Here is a 25286-nt window from a genome sequence, read left to right as displayed (position 1 = left end):
TACGAACATAACGAAAACATTGTAATAAAAATCTGTATATTTCTTTTGTCATATAACCTATAATTTTTGATATTAAAACGAAATAAGGAATACTGATATAGTAATGACGTTGTTACCGGCATTGTATCATTACAAACTGATCAATGGACAAGTTCACCAATAGGAGAAATTTTTGATTGGTTAAGCACTCTGTCGATCGTGATGCTAACTACTTTACCATCGTTGCTATATAGATAGATATATCTCAATTGATTGTTCTTTTATTTATCTACTCTTAGTTTTGTGCTTAAGCATTTATAAAATGATTTATTTAGTGTAGAATAACAGATAAATTTGATCACAACGTACGATAAATCGTTTAAAATGATTTTTATTCTGTTAATATGATTTTTCGTGTTAATTAATAGTCAATTAATATTAGTTATAAATATATTTTATGAAATTTTAACAAAAAAGAAAAAGAAAAATGTTAATTTAATTATTTCATTAATCTATTCGATGTTAAAGTAAAAAACTATTATTACGCGTACTCTTTGTGCCAATTAATCGAAGATAAAAGTCGTATCTATCTAAGCAGTCCCAGATTAAATTTAGATATAGCAAGCTGACCTTTGTAAGCATCGGAAAATTGCGAAGGAATTCGCAGCGATAAATTGGGCCGTTAAAGGTTGCGATTGGTCGTTTCGTTTGAGAGCGGGACCAATCGGTAAGGAGCTTTCGATTCATTCGTTGAAGAAGAGTCATAGTACGCATGCGCCGTTTACCGGTTTAATGTCGAATCTACTTATGAATCGGCGCGAGATTTTAGTAACGCGCGAGACTCCGGACTGTGTGGTTGTTTTACGAATTTGAGTTCGAATTTGTCGTAACCTATAGGGGAGATTGATCAAATCGACCAAATTTTTATTACATTTTTTCTTCTTCTTTCAACAAAAAAAAAAAGAAAAGACAGAAAGCATAAAATTTATGTTAAAAGTGTGTTAGAAAAGATCAGATTTAATAGATCGTCATCGCGAAGTGTGTGTATGTGTGTGCCTGTGTGCGTGTGATCATTGTCTCGTGCATTAAAGCACATTCGCGGAAATGTCATTTTATTTCCGCGATAAGCCGAGATTCGGTGAAAGATTCCGTGGTAAGTCGGGAGACAAACTACTTCAAGAAATACAACAACAATTGGATGAGGACAGCAAATCGTTTTTCGAGCCTACGACTAATAATAGGTCGTCCAGATTTCCATTCGACCGGCGTCCCGAGTTTCCTAAGGTATGTAAGAATAAATACACATGCAATTGTGCCTTTCATTTTACTTTTTGTTTCTTCGAAATTTTCATTTTAACAAACGTTTTAATTCAATTTTTTTTTCCAATTGAATCAACAATATTTCTTTGTATCTTAGCCAATTTATTTCTTAAGTGCTTTCGCACGCATGCACATACACATGTATATATGTACATATGTATATATGTATCTATGTATGTGTATATGTAATGAGTGCTAATTCATTATTCTGTCTAATCAAATTATTATTTTATCATGTAACAAATACAGTGTGCCAAATTCACTTATTAACACTTATGATTTGTATGTATATAGTTACAATGTCTAAAATTGCATTAATTTTAAGGATTCCGTTAGACCGAAATTTCTTTTATTTATAGAGTCTGTTCCAATTTCTACGGAGTTTCCTGAACATCTATTTAGTTTTCTCTCTACTTGATGGTTATTCTTGTCGCGTTCGTCTCTCTTTTTCTCTCTCTTTCTCTCTCTCTCCCTTCTCCTCTCCCTCTCTCCCTTCCCTCTCTCTCTCTTTCTCTTTCTCTCTTTCTCTCTCTTTCTCTCTCTATAATTCTAAATGCACGAAGAGAAAACGAAACTACGAAACTACCTGTTTTTTTTTATTTCTCTTTTCCCCCTGACAAATACGATGAAAACATTAATCTCACGTGCGCCATCTGTATAACTCTTCGTAACTAATATACGATTTATATCTTTAATATTTTTTCAAAAGCATTAAGGATGGAAGAGGAACCGATATATGAATATAATATTATCATTTAACAATGAAAATGAATTTTTATAACCGGAAATACGTCAGTTAGGCACGTAAATCTCATAACTTGTGTTCTGCATCGACGATAACCTTATTAACATAATTATTCTATAGTCGTGTGTTAACGGTACAAATTTTCGAAGAATTTTCTCTCTTTCTCACTCTCTTTCTCATTCTCTTTTTCTCATTCTCTCTCTCTCTCTCTCTCTCTCTCTCTCTCTCTCTCTTTCTCATTCTTTCTCTCTCTCATTCTCTCTACCCGATTCTTTTCTTTAGATTATACATAGCATGGTCTAAAAATTCCAAAAGTTTTACAAAAAAAAAAAAAAAAAAAAAAAAAAGAAAGAAAAGAAAAAAAACGAAAAGAAAGGAATCTAGAAACTTTTGACTCAACCTGTACCAGCTCGTAAAGGAAGAGGACATCTGATTACATTTTTCCACCCTCCTAACTTCGTACAACAAAGGAGCAGTCACTTCGTATGGCGAATGATCAGTCAAGGATCGATCGATATCCTTTTAGTTCTTCTTACAAGCAACCAACCCCTCGACAGAGAAATTGCTATTTTCGATGTGGGTGTATATGTATATGTGTGTGTGTGTGTGTGTGTGTGTGTGTATAACCTAAAAAGAGGATGGAAGAAGTATACTACAAACACTATCACAAAATACACAGGGTTGCCAAAATTTCTAGATTGGTCAAAATTGTTCTGAGGCAATTTTCAAAAATTTTTCTTACTTTTTTTAGTTTTTTTTTTTATTTCAGATTGTAAAACTATAAACACAGGAACTTTGTTACACTCTGAGATTGAAAAATTAACCTAAAAGGAAAGTCTTAAAGAAGAGAGTAATTGATTTTTAAGATTAGCTAAGAACTTTTGGCTCCTATTAAAAAATATTATCTCGTTCGGAATTTATTTTTATCTATTTTCTTTTTCTTTCAGTTTCTTTTTCCTCTCTCTCTCTTTCTTTAAATCTTGATGGAAAAGAAAATCGTATATCATATGTCTTGCTTTATTAAAAACATTTTGCGAAATATACAAAATCAACAAGAACGTTTGAAACAGTTCCAATCGTTTAATAGCGGCTATCTTTTGCGTTTTATTGTTAAATGTTTTAGAATGCTTGTTGGATATCGTAAATTAAGAATATTACGTGAGAAATTACTTTTAATTTTCGAATTCTTTTTCGGTAAGAATTTTTATTTTTTATTAACCCTTCCGTTATGACGGAATTATTCTTCTTATACTTTTTTTCGTATTATTGGAAAATTATTGTTTTCTCATTAATATTAATATCAAATTAATATAAAACGAATTTTGATAAATTAATAATAATAAATAAATAAATAAATAAACGTTTGAATATTATCGAAACATAAAGATACGTTCATTTACAATGATTCATTCAAAAGATGCAGAATTTTATTGACTAAGGGTGAATATAGTCACGTTATTAGTACGATACAGTGTATGTTAAAGGACTACCGCCAGCTTTAAGAAATCCAAAAAAAAAATATTTCGAGCCTATTTGTAAAGAATCCATAAATAATTTGTTTTATTAGAAGGTAGGGAACGAATACTGAACGAAACGAAAACGGCGTTTATAAGCAGTGTTGCCAATTTTATATAAATCACCCCTTAGTTTCGATGGAATCATCCCTCTTTGTGCTTAGTGATCAGATGAAAGGCATCTGTTGGTCGGTTAAAATGAGATCAATATGACGTGTTGGTTACTCGCCGGAATTGCAACCACGAGTCTCGAAAGTACGTCGTCCACTTGCGAGAATCATTTCGCTGCGTTTTCTAAAGCGGCCTGTGCCGAGTAAGAGGGGCCCAGAAATAAACTGTTTGTTGCCAAATGCCTGCGGGAAGGATGATATGCCTCTTATTGCTCTTTCGAAGACCTTAATGTTCCAAGAGTTTACTAGTGATTTTCTTATGATTACTTATTAAGATTTTTATAAAAAAAAAAAAAACAAAAAAAAAATCATTAATCGCATATATATATGTATGTTTATATTTTATAAATATGGATTTTAATATCTAATTAATTCGTTGATATAATATTCATTAGTTAGAAATATGTGTTAGAAAGGAAAGACGAATGGTTTTGGATTACATATTTGCGATCATATTTTTTTTTTTTTTCTTAAACACACATGTGCATATATTATTGCATTTATCTAAAGGTAAACTTATTCTATAGATATATATATATAATATTATAAACTATAATTATATTGTTTATATATATAATATACATAAAACTTAACATATATATATCTGTATTTAAAATGTAGAAAAATCAAAAGGATAATAATTTATATAATATATACATGTATGAATATAAATAATATAAATAATAATTTCGTGCGCGTGGGTGTATAAGTATGTATATATATATATATATATCTATGTATTTCATATATGTATGACATATTTCGCTGTCTAAAATGGCAGGTTCCATTTCACTTAGGAGGAAGTGAATATATTCGATAATGTTAGTGGGCAGACCTTGTTAGTAAAGAGCAGGGTTGTGTCTTTGAAGATTCTTCGGCTACGACGAAGACGGGGGAACGTTCTCGACTCATCGTCGTCGTCGTCGTCGTCGTCGTCGTCGTCGTCGTCGTCGTCGTTGCGGCAAGATCTCTCAAAATAGTCGCCATTGATTCTCTCTCACCATTCCACGCGGCGAGTACTTCGATCCAGAATAATCCATGAAATTTGCTGAGTGACATTTTGCGAACGTTCGAGTTTTATGCTTTTCTTAAATCTATTTGAAATGAAAAAATAAAGAAAGAAAGTAAAAAAAAAAAGAAAAAGAAAAACAAAACAAAAAACCTCAGGAGAGAAAAAAAGAAAAGAAATGAAAATTATTTTTAAAGATTTCGTTCGAGACGAATTTGATTCCGTTTTGTTTTCATCATAACGACCTATTGTGTTCCTTTAGTTTATACAATAGGATTTCTTTCGACCAATCGTATTTCATTATTTTAATCATCGAATTCCTTTCGATCGATCAACTTTCGATTTAATACAAAATTGATTTACCGTACCATTCATACTAAACTTTTTATCATAGGTTTTATCGATTTCGAATTGACAAATTAATTAAAAAGTATTTCCAGTTAAGATAAAAGAATTGTATTGCCAAGAATAGATTTTAGATCTTAGAAATTCGTAACCAATGCGTCATTTTAAACTCAAAGATATTAGTTTTAATGGGAGTTTACGAGTGTGACTTAAGCAATTTCTATTTATCCGGAAAACCCGTTATGTCACTAACTGTTCAAAGATAACGACAAATCTATATGTATTTCTATTCTTAATAGATTGTTTTTTTTAATTTATCGGAATATCTATATTTATTTTAAAATTAGTAACAACCTTACTAATATAAAAATATACTAATGTAAAGTAGAGAGTGAGGGAGGAGGAGAAAGAAAGTAATAATATAATAGTATACTATATACTAATATTAATAATATTTTACTTCTAACATAGTAACAGAATATAAGTAGTAATAATATGATAATAGTAATGATATAGTAATAATAATATGTTTTCTATGTATATTAATAGTAATAGTAAATATCAGTAAATTACAAATATATATATATTACATACACACACACACATACACGCACACGCTTTAATAATTTATATAACAAGATAATATTTTTATCGTTCATTCCCATCCTTTATATATCTTTCCTTCGTTTATGTAATTTATCAAGTAGTCTTTTATCATAAGCTCTTTCTCCGTTGAGACTTTCATTCGAAGGGGTCAAATATAACCGGACGTCTCGTTGGTGTTAGCCTTTTCATGTGACATCTGAGTCACTAGAGTAATTGTACTATATGGAGAATATCTCGAAAGTGCTTTCCTTCTCCATTCTCGGAAGTGCATCACTTGTTCCCCCATAGCCCCGCCCATTTCTCATTGCCGAGTATCATTCACGATAGTGACGACATTCTTTCACTCATCGCTTTCACTCCACCCTACCCTCCCCTCCTCACACGACCTCTCAATTAAAATGGGTCAGTGTACCTCACTAGTAATAATCTTTTTTATTTTTTTTTTTTATCTAACTTCGTTACTATAAAAAAAGATATATATATATATCTTTTTTAAATTATATATATAGTATACTAATTCCCTATTATTATATTGGATTGCCGGATTTCAAATAAGAAGGAAACGACAAAATCCGCAATTACTTAGTTGCCAACCCAATATATATTACTATATATACTACTATTTTATATATATATTAAATATTATATATATATATTTTTTTATATATAGATATGAAATTACAAGTATCATTTTGAAAGAAAAAGACTGTAAAAATATTTCCATATGTATCTTATGCGAACCATGTATGCATTATTTCTGCATACTTTCGATAACGATGGTATCATTGTCAAAACACAAAAGTCGAAGAATTCTCGGAAAAGGATTAATTCTTATGCGTGTAATTCTGTTACTCAAGATAATGAGAGTTATAGTAAGTGATTCTTATTGGTGGAATCATGAACGGATACGGAGAAATCAACGAACCGGTTGAGTTGACTATGTATATATATCAAACTTACATATATAACATTATATGTTCTCTTTACAATTTTACATTAATATATATGTATGTATGTACGTATGCATGTACGTATGTATGTATGTATGTATATTTGTATATATGTTAATATATATGCTTATACGATGCTATATACCAAACCAATAGATTAACGGTTTAAAACAAGCTTTTATTTTTATTCTATTTTTTTATATATATATAAAAATTTTATATATATTTTATATAATAAAAATACTTATGCATGCATGTATATCACATATGTATATAGATTATGTTTATGTGTGTCTTTCTGTACAAATATTTGGGTAAAAATTAAAAAATAATACTTTGTAAAAAGGAAAAAAAAGAGGTCACTCAGAAATTATCTAAAAATAAACTTACTTTTCTACTAATTGAAAAAAGAGTTTTTCTCAAAATAGTCTACAAAACAGTTGGATCACTTATATTGAAGCAAACATCAAGTTCGCTATCGATGATGTTTACTTCACTATGCAATGAGCACCAGCCTTCTAATTACTCTTGTCAGTATGTATTATACATACAGTCAAGGACGCGACACATAACAGTTTTTTTTTTACTGGTCATTATCGCTCTATACGCGTGTTAATAGTTAAACTCTACTATACTTTATCTAATTGTAACATCATTCTTATATTACTGTCTATATGTATTTTTTAATATGTGCTGACGATCGTTTTCTTATCGTCAGACGAGACGATAATTTTTTTCAAGGTTACAAGTTTACGTTTGTAATTTATTATTATTAGTATTATCTTTTTAATTATTTTTATTATCTTTTTTTTTTATTTTTTAATGTTCTTGCCATAGTTAAGACCAATCAGTTATTCTTAATGCATAAGACACACCTCAAACGATTGATTCAATGTGCTCGTTTCTTTTTAGGTTAGGTTATATATATAGATACATACATACATAAAGTGATTCAATCATGCCAACAATTAAGCATTGATATACGATAAAGAAATATTTTAATGAGATACTGCGAATTATATGCTGTAACTTTTGAAACAGCCTTGGTATTTTATTATTATTATTTATATTTTTATAATATATCGAATAATTAGAGAGAGGGGCGGGAGGGAGGGAGAGAGAGATGTATATATAATTATATACATTATTCTAGGCAATAAAATTAAAGTTAATTATATATTACGTATTTATAAGACTACTGTTGATTTAAAATAGATAAATAAGAAGATTTTAAATGATGAGAGATCGTACGAAGTAAACAAATTGAAACTTCTTGCCAGTTATAGATAAATAATAACACTTGTTTTTAAAAGGTTAAAGTCTATGAAAATTGAAAGTCGAGGCAAAAAACAACAGAATAGTTATATATAATTATGACCTTCTATCGGTTACATATTATAATTACCAACAGTTAATCATCGTATTGTTTTTTCGTATTGTCAATTATTTCTATTTTTATAGAAAATAATTTTAATAAAACTTTGCAATTTGTGATTGTATTCGGTCGGTAAAGAAGAACGTTTTCTTTTTCCTTTTTTTTTTCGTTTATTCTTTTCCTGTTCTAAGACAATAAAATAAGATGATTTATTTTGTATCGGTATAAAAGAAATTAGAAGAAATCTAATACTGACTGATGTATGTATATTTGCATAGTTCGAATATTTTAACTTCGTCTAATACCGACAGATGGCAACACCATCTGCACTGTTTATCGACAAGTATATTTCTATTTATTTTCATATATATGATATAAATATGATTAGTGTGCGTATGTGTTCATAATTAAATAAATATTTATTTTTATTATCGATTTTACCTTAAGATATTTGATTCTTTTATAATAATTTATTTATTTTTACTGAGCTGTATGTTTTTGATAATTTACGAATTTAGTAACTTTTTTTTTTTTTACGCTCTAACCTCTTTACGAAATAATACATACTTCGATAAATGTTGCAATTTTACTACCAACGATTTTAAACGAGCCAGCACGAATTTGATTTATCCAATTAAAACGCTTCATTGTTGTTCGCTTCGTTTATTTGGATTAAGCGAGTCATGAAATTCTTTTAATTTATTAGAAATTGTTTACGACGTCGTTTGTAAAACGATTAATGACACCTCTGATGCTACTATACATATAATTCTATATACACACCAACATGAATGGAAATAATTTCTAAATACTATTTAGATATGAGTTTGATTTAATAAATACGATACGATTTTCTTTAAAAATGTCTCGACGCAACTTAATCCCATTTTTTTAAATGAGTTTGAAGGTTAGAAAGTTAATTATTAGAAGTTAATTCAATTAATGGCAAGTTCTAGTTATTCGACTCGATCAACAAAAGGGAAATAAGGCGGAGATGAGACAGAATGATCGTCAGAATAGATCGAAAAATTACATACCAAATTTTTCTATAACGATTTCTATCATTTTAAATATAAATTACTTTCCTTTCGAAACTGTTTTGATTAATTTCTTTTCTCCACATTTATAAAACTACAAACATAACTCGTATAACTGCAAGTTTGATTACAAATCTAAAAAGTACATTTATCGTACATACGTACACTTTCTTCTGTACATTGACACCATTTTAAATTTCACGCGGATATGCGAATTAGTTTAGCGGCTGCTTACTTCCGTGTCGATTAAAAAACAACGATCAAATGAATCGTCCTGTGAAACTCGTTCGAATTACTTAGTAAATTTAAAAGTTCAGCATTTCACTCCAACAATCTCTTCGTTCTTAAGCTGTGTAACAACTTCTGTTTTTACGATTCGTTTCACACTGACAATGAGTCTTACACAAGATACTCGACTTTCATCATCTTTTTTTGTCAGCCATATATTCTTATTATGAACGTACAATTTTATTAAATTTATTTCAATGGGACAAATCATCGTTTATTATCGATATGAAAATTAATAAAATTTGTATCATCAAATTGTCGTAGATATTTTAGAATTCGAAGTTGAATTATAAAAAAAAAAAGAAAAATTTATTGTATTATTTTAATAAAGAAATTCTATTAAAAATTTTATCACTAAATTATTTATATGGAAATATTTGAGAATTTAATTTTATGTTATTATATCTGTTAATGAGAAAAAATGATCAAAAATTGTTAAATTAGACATTTCTTTAAATTAGACTCAGTTAAAATAGACTCAGAAAAAATTGTTAAATTATTAAAAAATTGATATTTAAAAATATTATACAGTTCAATTTTATATTATTAATGAGAAAATTATTATTTATTATAAAAAAAAGACTTATTTTATTAAATTAAATCAAATTATTGTTATTAATCTTCAAAGAGATTATGATTTATTTTCAAAAATTCTATCATCAAATTTATAATGAATATATATGTTTACAAAATTGACTTTGTAATTGATATTATTTATATATATGCGGTCATGGATCAGTAAAGAAAACAACATTCGTTCCTGGAATCTCATAGTCCTCTGAACGCCAGTTCGTCGTTGTATTCGTTACTTGATCTATTACATAACTTTTATCACGTTGTAGTAGATACTTCATGCTATGTCACCTTCATACGATCTATTCATGCGCACGCACGCGCATACACACACATACACACAGATAGATACACAAAGCAACAATACTCATTATAAAAATGCTTGTATGCATATAAATATAATACTACGAACGTAATGAATGCATGTAAGAGAGGACAATCATTTTATCCATCTTTCGTTTATGTTATCTCAGAAAAAATGTCTATTTTTTTATAAACATTTGTATATTTATGAAAAATATATATAGAACTATATATTTATATATATATATTTTTTTTTCTGCCTATATATATATATATATATATATATATATATATATATATATATATATATATATGTTCATACCAATTGACTTGTCATTTATAATAATCTAAACAATATATTTTTATTTTTTAAATTCGCGCCTTTTTATTAGATCTACAAAAATTTGAAACATGGCATCTGACGCATTGGATTGAATTTAAGAAAATTTTGTTATACAGAGTGGGTCAGAAGTATTTCTGCGTGATTTTAAAGATCAATTACTTTTTTTGATAACTTTTTTGAGATTTCCAGTTTAAGTTGAGGCTTGTAATTTCGCAATTTTAAAAAGTAAATAAATGAATAAATAAATTAGCCTAAAAAAATCTCGAAAAAATTGATTTTTTCTAAATTGATTTTTCTAAAGTAATTAATTTTTAAAAACACCTGGAACGTTTTTGTTGGCTCATTCAGTATAAGTATTGTTTACACAAATCGTGACAAGTTTTGTATGTAAAAGATAATCAAGCTTCTCAACCTGCTTTTTTTTTCTTCTTTTATTATTCAGTCTCAATTTTTTTTTTTGACCTTTCATTACATAGAAATCTCAGTTTTGATATCATGTTGAAGTCATTGGTAAAGTCAAGCCGACTGTATTAGATTATGAAACCTTGTTCCTAGTGCACTTGGCCTACGTCCAATCATCGTGCTTCGTCTAAAAACACTTTGTTGCACCCTCGAAGGCACGATCGTCGTGAAAATATATGTACATATGTATATCTACATGCGTGTATTTTTTGGTAAATAAATAATGATGAGAGATCATTGTATCCAATGGGAGAGATTAATAAAAGTCAAGTACGAATTGAAGTATCTTCAAGAAAGAAAGGAAGAGAGAGAGAGAGAGAGAGAGAGAGAGAGAGAGAGAGAGAGAGAGAGAGAGAGAGGGTGAAAGGGAGAAAGTCGTGATTGATTAGTTTAATTTATTAGAAAGAATCGTTGTGTTTAACCTCTCATACTTAATGAAAATAATTTTCCACTGAACGATTATGGCCGCGGTCAATTATCCATTTTCGTATTCGTGATAAGCCTAAGGAGTTTGGCAACGTACCAAATTCTGGTCTGCTGACTAATGTTTCTCGATGGTGAATCTGAAAGTATATTGTCGAGAAAATAGAGAGGGTGAGTGAGAGAGAGAGAAAGAGAGAGAGAGAGAGAGAGAGAGAGAGAGAGAGAGAGAGAGAGAGAGAGAGAGAGAGAGAGAGAGAGAGAGAGAGAGAGAGAGAGAGAGAGAGTCAATTTGAGACTATTGTCTCAGAATAAAAATAGATAATGATTAATTGATCTTCGATGATGAATCCAATGTTTTAATTATAACCTCAATGTGATACAAAAATAGTATTTCTTTTTATTTTTTCCTATTTTTTTCTTCTCCGGATTTTTGATTCATTCGTTCCCGATGATATGAATATAAATATTCTAATTATAACTTATATGTTCTAATAATAACCTCAATGTCATAAAAAGATTCGAGCATATTTATTGTTTCTTGTAATTTAAAATCAATTGGTACCCGTGTATATCGATATAAATATTTTAATTACTAACCTAAATGTATTAATTTTATAATGTAAATATGATAGAAAAATTAATTAAGTTCAAATTAAGAAGGAAATGATAAGTATTTTAAAAAATAATTCTTTCTTCTATATCGAAGCAAGTTCTTTCTCGACGAACTTCAAACGTCGAACGTACCAAAAAACCAAGTCGACCATGTAGCTTTCGTCTTGTCGTTCGAAGGTCCAAGCTCGAAGGGAATATTTGTTTGCTATAAAAGGCGCCGGATACGTCGAGAATACAACCTTGCAAGAGTTGTCGATAATAAAAATAAAGAAAAGCAGAGCGTTGCAGTAGCCTCGAGAATAATACGGGTAGGGCGGCAGTGAATCACCTATGGAATGTACCAGTATTTTCGCGATCATTAAGGTAGCAATTGTAGCATGTAAATCAAGACATTCTACACGAATACGTGCATAAATATGTATGCACATACATATATGTGTATATAAATTTTTTTTTCACCATTGCATTTAAACAATACAAAATCCATTAATGTATCTTTATATTAAAAAATTTGATTAATGTTATATGTCCAAAAAATAAAAAAAAAATATATAATTAAAATCAAATAACATTTGTTATATGTATATGTATGTATGATAAAAAAAAGAAAAAAACAAATGTAGTGAAATATACAAATAGTAATTAAAAAAATATGAATACAATCACGATATCGTATTTTTTTTGATTAGATTAAGCACGAAACGTAAACATACGTATGAACATATTAATCATCGAATTATAGAATAAAATATTTCTAAGGATCGAAAGTTATAAGAAATTAGAAATAACAACGAACGAACAAACGAACGAATGAACGAAGGTAACACACGTGCCGCGTTCTAAGTAAAACGTTAAACACTTTCGTTTCTCTCACAATACTTCGAAAGAAATGAAAAGTCTATAAGGAAGGTTCTAGCGTTCTCTGGTAGGTTCGATCGTACAGTTCCGCGAACATTCGGTCGTAATCGGTGCCGGCGTAGTAAGGTCACGTGACTAGCTATCGTCCCACGCGAGAAATATATTTAAATCGGTCGTACGCGAGCGTGCTCTGACAGTTTCGCTGTTGACTCGAACTACGACGGTTCGTTAAAGAATAATATAATTTAAAGTGCGGGTGTAGAATATATATCATATAATAATATATATAAATAAATATATTTCTAGTGAGGAATATACATTTTTTATATATATATATATTTCTTTTTTTTATCGTATTGATATAATAAATCATAAATAAAGTGAAGTGCATTTCCGAAAATAGTGTAAAGGGAAATGAAAAAACACGAAAGATAAAAGAAAGGAAAGAGAGCTAAAAAAAAAAATAAAATCAAAGTGAGGAGAAAGGGAAAGAGAAAGACGCAAGAATATAAAGAGTGAGGTTCGAGAAAACAATTTAGAAGTGCTGTACGTGAGAGACGAAAAGAGAAAAAGAAAGAAATTAAAAGAGAAAGAGAGAGGGAGAGAGAGAGAGAGAGAGAGAGAAAGCTTGTGACCAACTTCCGGTAATTCAAAAAAGATCCTTGCACGAGAGTGCGATTTTTATCTTTCGCTCGCCTTCGTTAACCCACGCAGAAGCTATTCTTTTCTTAGTGAGCTTTTTTCTTTGGGTGTTAAAAAAAAAATAGTAAAAGAAAGCAGATCATAGAAGCAGAGAGAGAGAAAGAGAGAGAGAGAGAGAGAGAGAGAGAGAGAGGGAGAGAGAGAGAGAGAGAGAGAGAGGTGATTTAATCTCTTCCCCCACTCCTGCTCTATATAGTACGAGGAAGAACGATCTAGAAAATCTCGTGAACGAACGTACAAATCAGAGAGAGAGAGAGAGAAAGAGGACGAAATTCATAACAAAAAAAAAATATAATAATAAATAAAAATAAAAGAATAAAAATAGTTTAGAGAAAATGGATTCGCCCGTCATCGTGGATTCAGCATCCAAATTCGGACGAGGGATCGATCTGGACCACTCGTTCCCTGTAAGTTTTCGATATTCCTTTTTTTCTCTTTTTCCTCCCCACGCAGTTTAAACACAACGATGACGAGGATGATGACGACGATGACGACGATGACACGAAAAAGTTGCGAGGATGGAGATATAATATAGATATATATATATATATATATATATATATATATATATATATATATATATATATATATATATATGTATGTATGTATGTATATATATATACGTACGTGTTTTCGCAGTAGTAGTCCTCATTCGAACGATTACATCACGGTTTTATGCCCGACCTTAACCCTCTCGCGTGCCTACTTCATATTATTTTTCTTTACTTTATCGATTCCCATGTTAGGAACGATTATTTCTTTTTCCTTTTTTTTCTTTTTAATTACGTTGAAAAGAAACATTTTTTGTTTTTTACTTTGGAATATTCGAAAAATGAAAAAAGAAAAACTACATTTATTCTTAATCTGAGATCATATTTCTTTACCTATCGATACCATATTAGAGGATCATTAGATATTTTTTATGATAAAAAAAATGTGTGTATATATATGTATTTTTTTTTATCGGTAATGCCAGAAAAATATTTATATTAGATGGACACCATGTATAATTTTTTGTCATATCGATTCCGTATATTATGATTGGTTTTTTTTTCTTTTTTTTTTTTTTAGAGGATATTAAAAAACATTTAAGTTAGAACGAAGAAGGTATTGATAGAAAACAATCGGTCTATTAACTGACTTGTTTATTATTATTTTTCTTTTGTTAATTTTTTATTTTTATCGCTATACAGATTAATATTAACAACAATGTTTTATAATTGTTGGACTACTTATCAAGCAAGTTTTTATCATGCTAGTAGGACATGGTATTATTAGGTCGTTAAAAATGTCACAGTGTATATACTCGTACGTGTATCACAGTTGTATGTTACATCGCATTAATTCAATTAGTGTATTGATGATTTACATTCGGCTAAGTTTCGTAGAGGGTTAAGAGTCAAAATCCTTGATCATATTGGCGGTGAAAATCTAATCTTTTTGATAATTCGAATGATTTTTTTTTTTATTTTTTTATTTTTTTTTCCATGTTCTTAAAGTTAGCGACAGACATTTTTTTGTAATTAGTTCGTCTTGTTATCTATTGTGAAATATATTTTTTTCGTTGATTTTTTAGAATTGAATCCACCTGATTTATTTAAATGTAAATATTTTATTTTCTTCTTTTTATTTAAAGCAGTTTATTTATATTTTTATTATCAAAATTTCTCGATTGATAATGTAGTAATATTTTTTTTCTGTTCTTCTCTTTTTTTTTTATATTTTTCTTTTTGGATCGTTTTCGTAGTTTCTAATAATTTCAGTATATTTCGTAAAAGCTTATATATACATATTGCAATTTACGTATAACTATATATATATATATATATATATATATATATATATATATATATCCTTAGAACTCGACCTTCTTTTTCGTGTTTTCTTCTCTTGGATCGCATGGACGTTAGAAATAGATTTTGCGTGTAATGACGTATTTTTCGTAGCTCTCGAACGATCGTCTTATTCCAATTCCATCCGAACTTGTTTCGATTCTTATTTTTTTTTTCTTTTTTTTTTCTTTCTTTTTTTTTCTCCTTTTTTCGATTGGCATGCATATTTCGGTAGAAGCGTACGTCATCGATACAAAGATACGAAATAAAAGAGAGAAAAAAGAAAATAATCATCGTGGGAGATAAACAAGATAGGTTATGAGTGTTTTATTCTACGATTATATCGTATCATATCGTTCTCGGTCGATAAGGTAACACGCGATATCTTCATCGAGATAAAATAATTTACTTTGATTATTAAAAGAATGGAGAAAATGTATATAAACTTGCGATTATTTTGAAATTTTACCTCGATTGGCACGAAATAAAAATCCTATTGCAAAATGGCACCTGGTGATTAAATAAGGTTATGTGTAATGCATATTACGAACTATTTCAATTCTAAATGTACTCAAATTTTTGTGTTTTCAAAAAAAAATTTATTTTAAAAACGTCATTTTAATACGACGACGTCCAAATGAGTTCGAAAAAAAAACTTTTTTTCCTCCCCGATGCAAATTAATCAAAATAACGTTTCGGAAAAACACTTTCGTTATAATTCATTTTATATAAAAACAAATTGTTCGATATTGTTCTAATTTTCTAGAAGATATAGAATGAGGTGATTAGGAAATTGTTCGAATAAAAGAGAATCGATAACGTTTCTTTGACCACTAATGTCGTGTCTCTCTTCCTCCAAAAACAGTGATGCGCCGACGCTAATAATAAACCTCCTCGAGGAAAGAGAGAGAAAGAAAGAGAATCGTTTCTTAGAGCCGACCAATTCTGCCGGCCCAATCGAGGTCACAATAGCAGCAACGTCGTGTGTGTTTGTGTGTTCCTTCTCCCTCTCACAAGAGGAGGTGCGCTAGAAACGTTTAGACTATCGCGCTATGTTTCCTTCCTTTGAGCAGTCTTCTCTTTGGTTCGATCGATTTCTTCTTCTTGATCATCCTCGATCGGTGCCAGGATCGTTCGTACGAGTGCCGTAAGTGGATTAATATTATTCATGTTGCTCTGCTTTTCCTTGTCGATTATTACTTTTGCCAAGGCAACCGTTTTTGCACGACATTGGCTGGCTTAAAAAAAAAATGCATATAGAATATTGAACGCGATTAGTTGATTCGTACATTTCATTTTAATCGTGAACATATTTTAAGGTTCCGTATGATTTATATCTACTTAAAAGTATATTTAAGTTTACTAACAAAAAATTTCATCATTATTTCCATTTTAAATATATTTATTTTTTGTTTTATCTTCATTATAAAGTTTTATTTAAAAAAAAAAAAATAAAAAGGAAGAAAATTTTATTGCACGACTGTTTAGTGAACTTAATATTTTTTCTTTCTTTACTTAGCTTTCTCTCTCTCTCTCTCTCTCTCTTTTCTAAACTAATACAGAGAGAGGGAGAAAGAAGGGAGAGAAGTAAATTCGAAAGAAAGAATAAAAAAAAAGTAAGAAAGAAAAGAATAATAATTATTGTGCTATTCCATCGGCACGTGATCAACAAGCGTGTCGAATAATTCAATTGGTCACTTTCGTGTTTGGCGCGTCATCTGTCGAGCATTCGAGTGATCCATATAAGGCAAAGAGACAGAGGTGACGGCACATTAACGGCTTAGAAGTTAATAGCGGAAACAAAAAGCAAGCGTAATCATCCACGTGTGTTTGTGTATTTCTTTTTATTCGCTTTGGCTTTTTTCCTATAACGATTCCAGGAATTAGTTGATCGGTACCAACGCACACGGAGTCGAGCGCGCACACGCACACACACACACACACACACGCACACAATTAAAGCAATAAACCTGTGTACGACATCATCGATATCGAAAATAAAAGAACGTGAACGATAAGGTGATATTTTTGTTCGTGATCTAATCGAATGTGTCCCTTTTGCTTTTCGCACATAAAAAAAAAAGAAAAAAAAAATAAAGATGAAGAAACCGGTTTTATGATAAACGCTTTCAGGACAGACAGAGACTACTGTGTTGTCACGCGCGAGTATATTTAGTATATATAGTAGTAGTAATAGTAGTAATAGTAGTAATAGTAGTAGTAGTAATATTACAGGACGAGCCAAAAGTTTCTAAATTGATCAAGTGTCTCACAGTTGATTTTAAAAAGCAATTACACTTTCTCGTGATTTTTCATAGTTCTAATTAGGCTTGTAATTTTCTAATCTAGCAAAAAGAAATTAATTATAGAAAGTCTCGAAAAGGAATAATCAATTTTTTCAAATCACTAATTAAACCTGTTGTAATAGTAATAGTAGTAATAGTAATATGGTCAAAGATATGATCACTTTGTGTAATTTCGAGCATTTGTGTAATTCTTTCTTTCTATTTTATGTGTATTTTTAATATGAGAAAAAAAGAGATAGTTTAACGGGTAGAATTACGTGGTGGCAATATGTCGGCTGGAAATCGGTAAAAGAGAAAATGCAAAATAGAATTGTGGTGTATGCTTGTTTCACCTTTCATAAAGAAATTAGTATTGCTTCGAATTTAATATATTTTAGATCGTTCAAATGTATAATAAAAATGTATATATATAAAAAAAGAATGGACACATGCATGTACCTACGTATAATATGAAATATTAACATTTTAATATATACACGAATGAATTTCCTTTAAATGTGAAAAAAGAAAAAGAAAAAAGTTATACACATAGATATGAGCGTGCGCGACGACCTGCTGATTGCTGTCTTCTTCCTCTGATACACTGTCATTTAACGTGTTTTATGGCAACATGGCAAATTTGCGCGCAAGGTGAAGGGTTGAGTGGGGGAGGGAATGGAAGAGTTAAAGAGAGAGAGAGAGAGAGAGAGAGAGAGAGAGAGAGAGAGAGAGAGAGAGAAAGAGAGTGAGTGAGAGAGAGAGAGGAACAACTGGCAACGTTGCACTAAAAATAGGGAACTACGATTATCGAAGGTAGAGATGCGTTATGCTTCTCTTTCTCCCTCTCTCTCTATTTTTTTCTATTTTATTCTACTTTTTTCTTTTTTTTTCTTTTCTTCTTTTCTTTTCGTTTGGAAGGTAGGAGAGGCTAAAGTGGATCATTCATAGTAACAAGCAATAGAGGATTATGGAGCATTCTAATCATATTATCTTTTTCTTGAATATATTGGGAAAATTTTCTATTTTCTGGAATATTGCTTTTAATGCTTATTTGTCGAGTGTCCAAGGCAATTTTGAAATTTAATAGACATTAACTCTTTTAGTTTCTCTTACTATTGTTAGAATACTATAAATCTACCGATATATGTGCATATTGTTGTTAATAACAATATTAATTATTTTTTAAGATTATATACGACAATAATTGTGTATATACTATATTATATAATATGGTCCCATAGAGAAACATTGAAAGTCAATAAAGAAGTCATGTTTCAATTCTTAACATGACGTAATGTTACATAATGATAGTAATTACAAAAGAATGCGCGTCATGCATTCGCTCGAAATTATTCGAACAGATAGACGATAAGTTCTCCTATCATCAATCACTAATCATTATCAAAGAAAATTCTTTGGAAAATTACTAATTTATATAGTCATATTCTTCGAAGTAATTTTAATAAAATCAAAAATGACTAGAAAATTAAGGTGTTTAAAAAAGGGAATGTATCTTATACTTACACCGTGTCTTTTCTTTTTTTATTCCTCTTATATTTTTCGAGGTTAAATCAAATCGTTGTCCAAGGACGGCCACGTAGTTTTCTAGTTAGAATAATCATTATGCCAAAAGAGCGACGACATTCACCCAGATTTACGTGTTTAGTAATTTACGTGTTTAATTTGATTTAATTTACTTTAATTTTTTTTCCAAGAAACGTAAAAAGAAGAACTGAAAACACCGGTACGCGGCGGATTCTGATTTATCTCATATAGCTTTTTTTTCGAAAGAATATATATATTTTTCCTCTTTCTTTCCTTTTTTCAATGTTCAATCCTTATATAAATAATGGAGACTCAGGGATTATCGTATAAGTGGTTATTGCATTCTTCCTACACACGTTTTCACTGACGTCATAATATATTATAGTATAGATAAACAGTTCGACAAAAGTCACAGTGAAATCATTTTAGTCTCTTATAAGGCATGGAATGCGAGTATATTATCGCTGATTTTGAATAGAAGCTAAAAATGTAATTTCGTTTGCATAATCAAAATGTTCGACCTACTAATTTTTTTCTCTCGCCATTATTACTTCCGATTTGATTGACAAATGTATCGAAATAAAAAGAAAAGAAAAAAAATTATTAAGAAAAAAAAGAAAGGAATTTTTTCATTTGATTTTTTTTATTTCTTTCAATTTTTTTTCATTTACATTTTTTTATTTTTTTCAATTTTTTAAAATTCCATTTTCTGCATTTTTTCTTTTTTTCCATTTTTGTAAAACTTAAATTTTTTTATTTCTTTAATTCCTTTCAATTTTTATTATTTTTTTTTTTTTTTCATGTAATATACAGCAAAAGAGAGAAAAGGTAACGAACATATATATTTCAATGAAAATGTTTCACGATTATCTGCAATTTTCTGAGACCTTCGGTTAATTTCGAAATTAGGCAAATTCCGAGAGATTTTCGTCGACACGCATCATATAAAATCTTCGATGTTATATTTAGTGTTGAGTCACACGCGATATATTAGCAGTCCAAAATTGCATTCTCTTCTTTTTAATATGCAAATAGTTTTGGTAATTTTCATTGCTTAACCCATTTAAACCCAATGCTCATTAAAAACTAAAAAAAATAAAAAGAAGAACAGTAAAAATAAAAACAAAAGTTTTCAAGGATGGTCGATGTACAAAAGCAATTTTACATTTCCTTAGCAATTTTTACATTTCTTCGATTATATTTTAATATGTTATCTAACAGAATTTATGATTGGAGCCCACGCTTTTCTATCATACATGTATATACATACATATATACATATGTATATATGTTTCGAAATAATAATATAAATATCATGTCATGTTAAAGGATTGTAACAGCACTGCTTGATAGAACACGTGCATAATTATGCACTTTCCTTATTTAGAGTTTAACAAAATTAGATGTGCACGTATATTTCGTAACCTCAATTATTAAGAATCGTGTGCCATTTAACGAATGAGATCTAATGAGTCATTTTTTACGAAATGTATTAATATGATTTTTGTTGTGTTTTAAAAGAGAATCGGTATCGAAATATTTGTTTTTTCATGTTCTAGGGCTTTCCATTCGACGACGACGACGATTTTGGTCGACGTACTGACATACGAGCACATTTGGACGACCTAGCTGCTCGACATCCAGAGTTCGCAGATCATCTGTTAGGACCTCCTTGGGGTGATATACCATTCCGAGGATCTACGCATAATAATCAACGTCGAGGTTCAGGAAACGGAGGTAGCAGTAGTAGTTATCCAAATTATCCAGACGAGGACGCCAGGAGTCAAGCTAGTGGTAGTAGTGCTACTAGCGCTGCGAGTGGTGCAAGTGGCGTTAGTTCGCACGGTGAACCAGAATCTTCATTCTCATCTGGTCGTTCACAATATAAAGAATCGCACAGGGAAGATAGAAGAAATCCTATTCCACAATACGGTTTACGTAATACCGTTGACATTGGTCAACATCATCGCGACAATATGGAAAATTCTGAGAAGGATGCACGTGGACAACGTTCGATGTCAGCGCCACCAGAGAACAGACAACAAACGAACTTTCAGCAAGGTTCGCATGAGCAAGATAAGCCTCAGCCACAGCCGGGACAGCGTTTCGTTTCTAGAGTCGACATAACGCCACAGCACAATCAGCAATCTTCTCCTTCTCAGCAGCAGTCATCGCCACCACCACCTTCACAGCCAACTCAACAACCACAAAGCAACGTTAGGCATATACCAATATTTGTAGAAGGACGTGATGAGCCAGTAATCTCGAAGAATGCCCATGCGCCTTTCCAAAGACAACAATCGCCACCGCAATTTCAAAATTCATCACATTTCTCCAAATCGTCTCCTTTCAATCTAGGTTTCGGATCTAGACAATGGCGACCACATTTCCAAGAATCTTTCTATCAGCCACACCCATCTTTCGATCATTCACCGACACGTCGTACTCAGCAATCGCCGAATTATCAACAACCTAAACAACAGCAACAATATAACGAGAGACAACGACACGACCAACAACCACAAAGACATCATCAATTCGACTCTCAACCGCAAGAACATCATCAGTCTCGACAGAGAGCGCATCAGCAACAGGATCCAAATTCATATCCGCAGCAACAGGCAGCTAGTCAACAAGCGCAACAACAAGAGGCATCTAAACCTGTACCAAAACCTGCACCACCTAAAGATCCTCTTGAGAGAGTAGCTTTGGTACAAAAAGAAGTAGATTCTCTTGCTGAACAAGTTAAACAGTATACCGGTAACTCTCGCAAGGACAAGCAATATATTTACTTGGACGAGATGCTAACAAGAGAATTGATCAAACTAGATGACATAGAAACAGAAGGACGAGAAAATGTTCGTCAAGCTCGTAAAAATGCTATCAAAACTATACAGGAGACGATAAGTCTATTGGAATCTAAGGCGCCTTTACCTGGACAAGAACAAGTCCAAGATGACCAATCCCAAACTATGCAAATGGAACAATGTCAAGAGCAGGAGCAGGAAAGTCGTCAATCGAACGAATCGATGGATGTTGAACAAAACAACGAACAGAGCACACAAGTCAACGAACCAATCCCATTGCCTCCTGGACCTTCCTCGCCAAAAGCTACTTCTGAAACAAGTGAAACTGCTGCTGCAGTAACACAAAATGAACAACAAAATGTATCAATTGAAAATCAGTTGACAAAACAAGAACAGGAGGTTCCAGCTGTTATGAATGAGGAACAACAACAACAAGAACAACAGAAACAAGAGATCGAAATTGTTGCCGATAAATCATCGAACGATAACACGAATAATATTACTGAAGTGACGATGCAAATTGATTCGTCTAGTCCAATGGAAGTGCAAGAGAAAGTAGAAAGTGTTGTTGAGGAAAAGAAAGACGAGAATCAAAATGTATCGCATGAAATCAAATTGAATAGTGACGAACAAAAGCCAATGGACGATGAAAAACAAATTACAGATAGTCAGGAAAAGACTAAGGTCGACAAAGGAATGAGTAAATCACTTTTGTCACCGAAAACGATTAAGAAAGCAAAGAAACAAGCTAAACCTATATCAGAAAAACCGATACCTTTACCACCTCCGCAAAGTACGGAAGCGAATGCCAAGTAAAGAAAAGGAAAAGGAAGGATGTGGATTGCCATGTTGTTTTTCTTTTTGTAAATCATAATTTGTTTGTCGGCCACTAGATGGCGATAAAGTCGCTCGTGCTCCCTCTCCAACAAATGCGATTGTTTCTACATCTTAGAAACTACGAATCTTGCGACTCTCCGCCATTTTATTGTTTTTCTTCTTTCTTTCTTTCTTTCTTTCTTTCTTTCTTTTTTTTTTTTTTTTTTTTTATAGCTTGAGTTCGATTTAGAGTTGGACTGATGATCGTCGGGAATCCGCTGATAATCGACAGATATACGAATCTGTATAACGTTTTACACGTTGATATATTTTTTCTCGTCCATTTTTACTTTTATTGTCCTTCGATGAACAAAAATAATAATAATAATAATATTAATAATAGTAATAATAATAATAATAATAATTTTCCAAGTACATAATCCTTTTTTTATGAAATTTTCTTCCGCTGCGATGCACAATGTTTCTCGAAGGACTTGACTTATTTCTATCAGCGTGTGTGTGTGTATATATATAAATATATATATACATATGAAGTATCAGAAAAGTATTATTTGATTTGTATTTCTGATATTTTTTTTCTTTTTCTTCTTTTTTAAGAAACGCATATCGCATGCACATGTGCACATGTGTATAAGGATTGATACATTAAAATCGGTATACTTGAAATGGTTACACCATCTATTTATATACAATGCATATATTGCAGCGAAATAAAAACAAAAAATTTCTTTTGGTGTCTCAAAATTTGCATTTTTTTTTCTTTTTATAAATTGTTAACAAACTATTGTGAGTAATTTTTATCACAAATATAGTAGCGTATTTCTTATATTCCATCCAATCGTAACGTGACATTATTTTCTTACCATAAAAACTAATTAATTGATGATGGTGCCTTGTCAAGTATCGTTAATCTTATTATTAGAAAAAAACACAAAGTACTTCAATACTTTCTTTATTTGTATTGTTTACCGAGTTAGGTAAAAAATACATATATATATATATACATGCAAATACAAATACATATACATATACATATGTGTGGAATATTCGTCTGAAAGGATCCTCGATCCCAAATTAATGAAAAGGCGGGGAAAAAAATAAAAACGAAAATGGCGTTTTTTAAAAGTGTTTTAAAAGATTCTCACGAATTTATTAGGAAACAACAAGATAAGTAAATAAATAAATTATTCAACGGAGCAAAGTTTATAAGAATACGTATGAAATAAAATAATGACGATGATGATGCTAATAAAAAAAAAAAGAAAAAATAATAATAATAACAATAATAATCAAACGAAATCAAAAATATAAACGCCAACGTCAAATAGAGAGATCCGTACGCTTTAGTATTATGGCGCGCACATTGTAAAGTATATAAACTATATTAATTAATGTTATTATTTATAATTTATTGTGTATGCTTGCACTTAGGTGTGTGTGTGTGTGAGAGAGAGAGGGAGAGAGAGAAAGAGAGAGAGAGAGAGAGAGAGAGAGAGAGAGAGAGAGAGAGAGAGAGAGAGAGAGAGAATTTTCAAAAAAATTTTCAAGCCCGACCGTTCCTGCGGCTTTCTTGTGTGTCATCGACCGTAACAGTGTATGAATACGAAATATGTACATACATATATAGGAGGAATGTGTGTGTGTGTATATGTATGTATGTGTGTGTGTATATGTATGTATGTGTGTGTGTATGTTGTGTGTGCGCGTGCACGCGCGCGTATGTCGTTCGTTAAGAAACTATGCATCTTGTCCGTTGTCCGAGGAGAAAAATAAATAACTAGATTTTCGTTTTTATGTTTGAATGGTAAACAAATTTGTTTAAAGGCAAAAAGAAACAAATAATAAATGAACAAATAACGATATAATTAAAAACTCATGAAAGGGACTTTTCATTTATAGCTTAAGAATGTAATAAATCTAATTACGTCAAGTGGTTTCTTAGTGGCTTCTTTATATATATATATTTTTCCTTGTTTTTATGAATTTGAACAAAATCTTTTGTTACAAACATGTATTCAACAAAAATGTTCATTGAAAGTCGGACGAGGGATGGTTTGCATTGTTTTTATGGTTCCTTGTACATGGTGATACTCGGTTATTTTTCGTTTCTTTTTCGTTTTATTTTTATTTTATTTTATCTTTTATCTTTTATCTTTTTTTTTGTTTCTTTCTTTCTTTGTCTATACGAGAATTAAGTTCTCGTAGAGACATTTGTCTTTAGCCAGAGATTTTGTATTTTTTCTGAGCAAGAGCATGCGAAAGACTGAGAGAAATGTATGCAATGAGAAGAGAGTGTGAGAAAGACAACGATATGAAAGATGTGTGCGTGAGAATGAGTGAGAGAGACAGAAAGAGAGAGAGAGAGA

At 30.7% G+C, this 25286-nt stretch overlaps 1 protein-coding gene across 2 annotated transcripts; it reads left to right on the top strand.

The window, feature by feature from the left end:
- The first annotated feature begins 821 nt into the window (after positions 1 to 821).
- LOC124425822 (BAG domain-containing protein Samui-like) lies at positions 822 to 25240 on the top strand. 2 transcript variants are annotated; one of them, XM_046966755.1, is made up of 2 exons: positions 822 to 1263; positions 20836 to 25240. In XM_046966755.1, the coding sequence occupies exons 1-2, from the start codon at positions 1084 to 1086 to the stop codon at positions 22897 to 22899; spliced, it is 2244 nt and encodes a 747-aa protein (XP_046822711.1). In that variant the 5' UTR covers positions 822 to 1083; the 3' UTR covers positions 22900 to 25240. The 2 variants fall into 2 exon arrangements, with proteins under 2 accessions (XP_046822711.1, XP_046822712.1); XM_046966756.1 differs by lacking the exon at positions 822 to 1263 and adding an exon at positions 13160 to 14021.
- Positions 25241 to 25286: the final 46 nt, after the last annotated feature.

Source organism: Vespa crabro, chromosome 7, assembly GCF_910589235.1.
Source record: "Vespa crabro chromosome 7, iyVesCrab1.2, whole genome shotgun sequence".
Taxonomy (NCBI): Eukaryota; Metazoa; Arthropoda; class Insecta; order Hymenoptera; family Vespidae; genus Vespa; species Vespa crabro.
This window is presented reverse-complemented; position numbering and strand designations above follow the sequence as displayed.

Excerpts from the sequence above, each read along its gene's own strand:
- LOC124425822 (XM_046966755.1), top strand. The coding sequence starts at position 1,084 with ATGTCATTTTATTTCCGCGATAAGCCGAGATTCGGTGAAAGATTCCGT. Across the intron at positions 1,264-20,835 it reads GGCGTCCCGAGTTTCCTAAG|GGCTTTCCATTCGACGACGA; the intron begins GTATGTAAGAAT and ends TTCATGTTCTAG.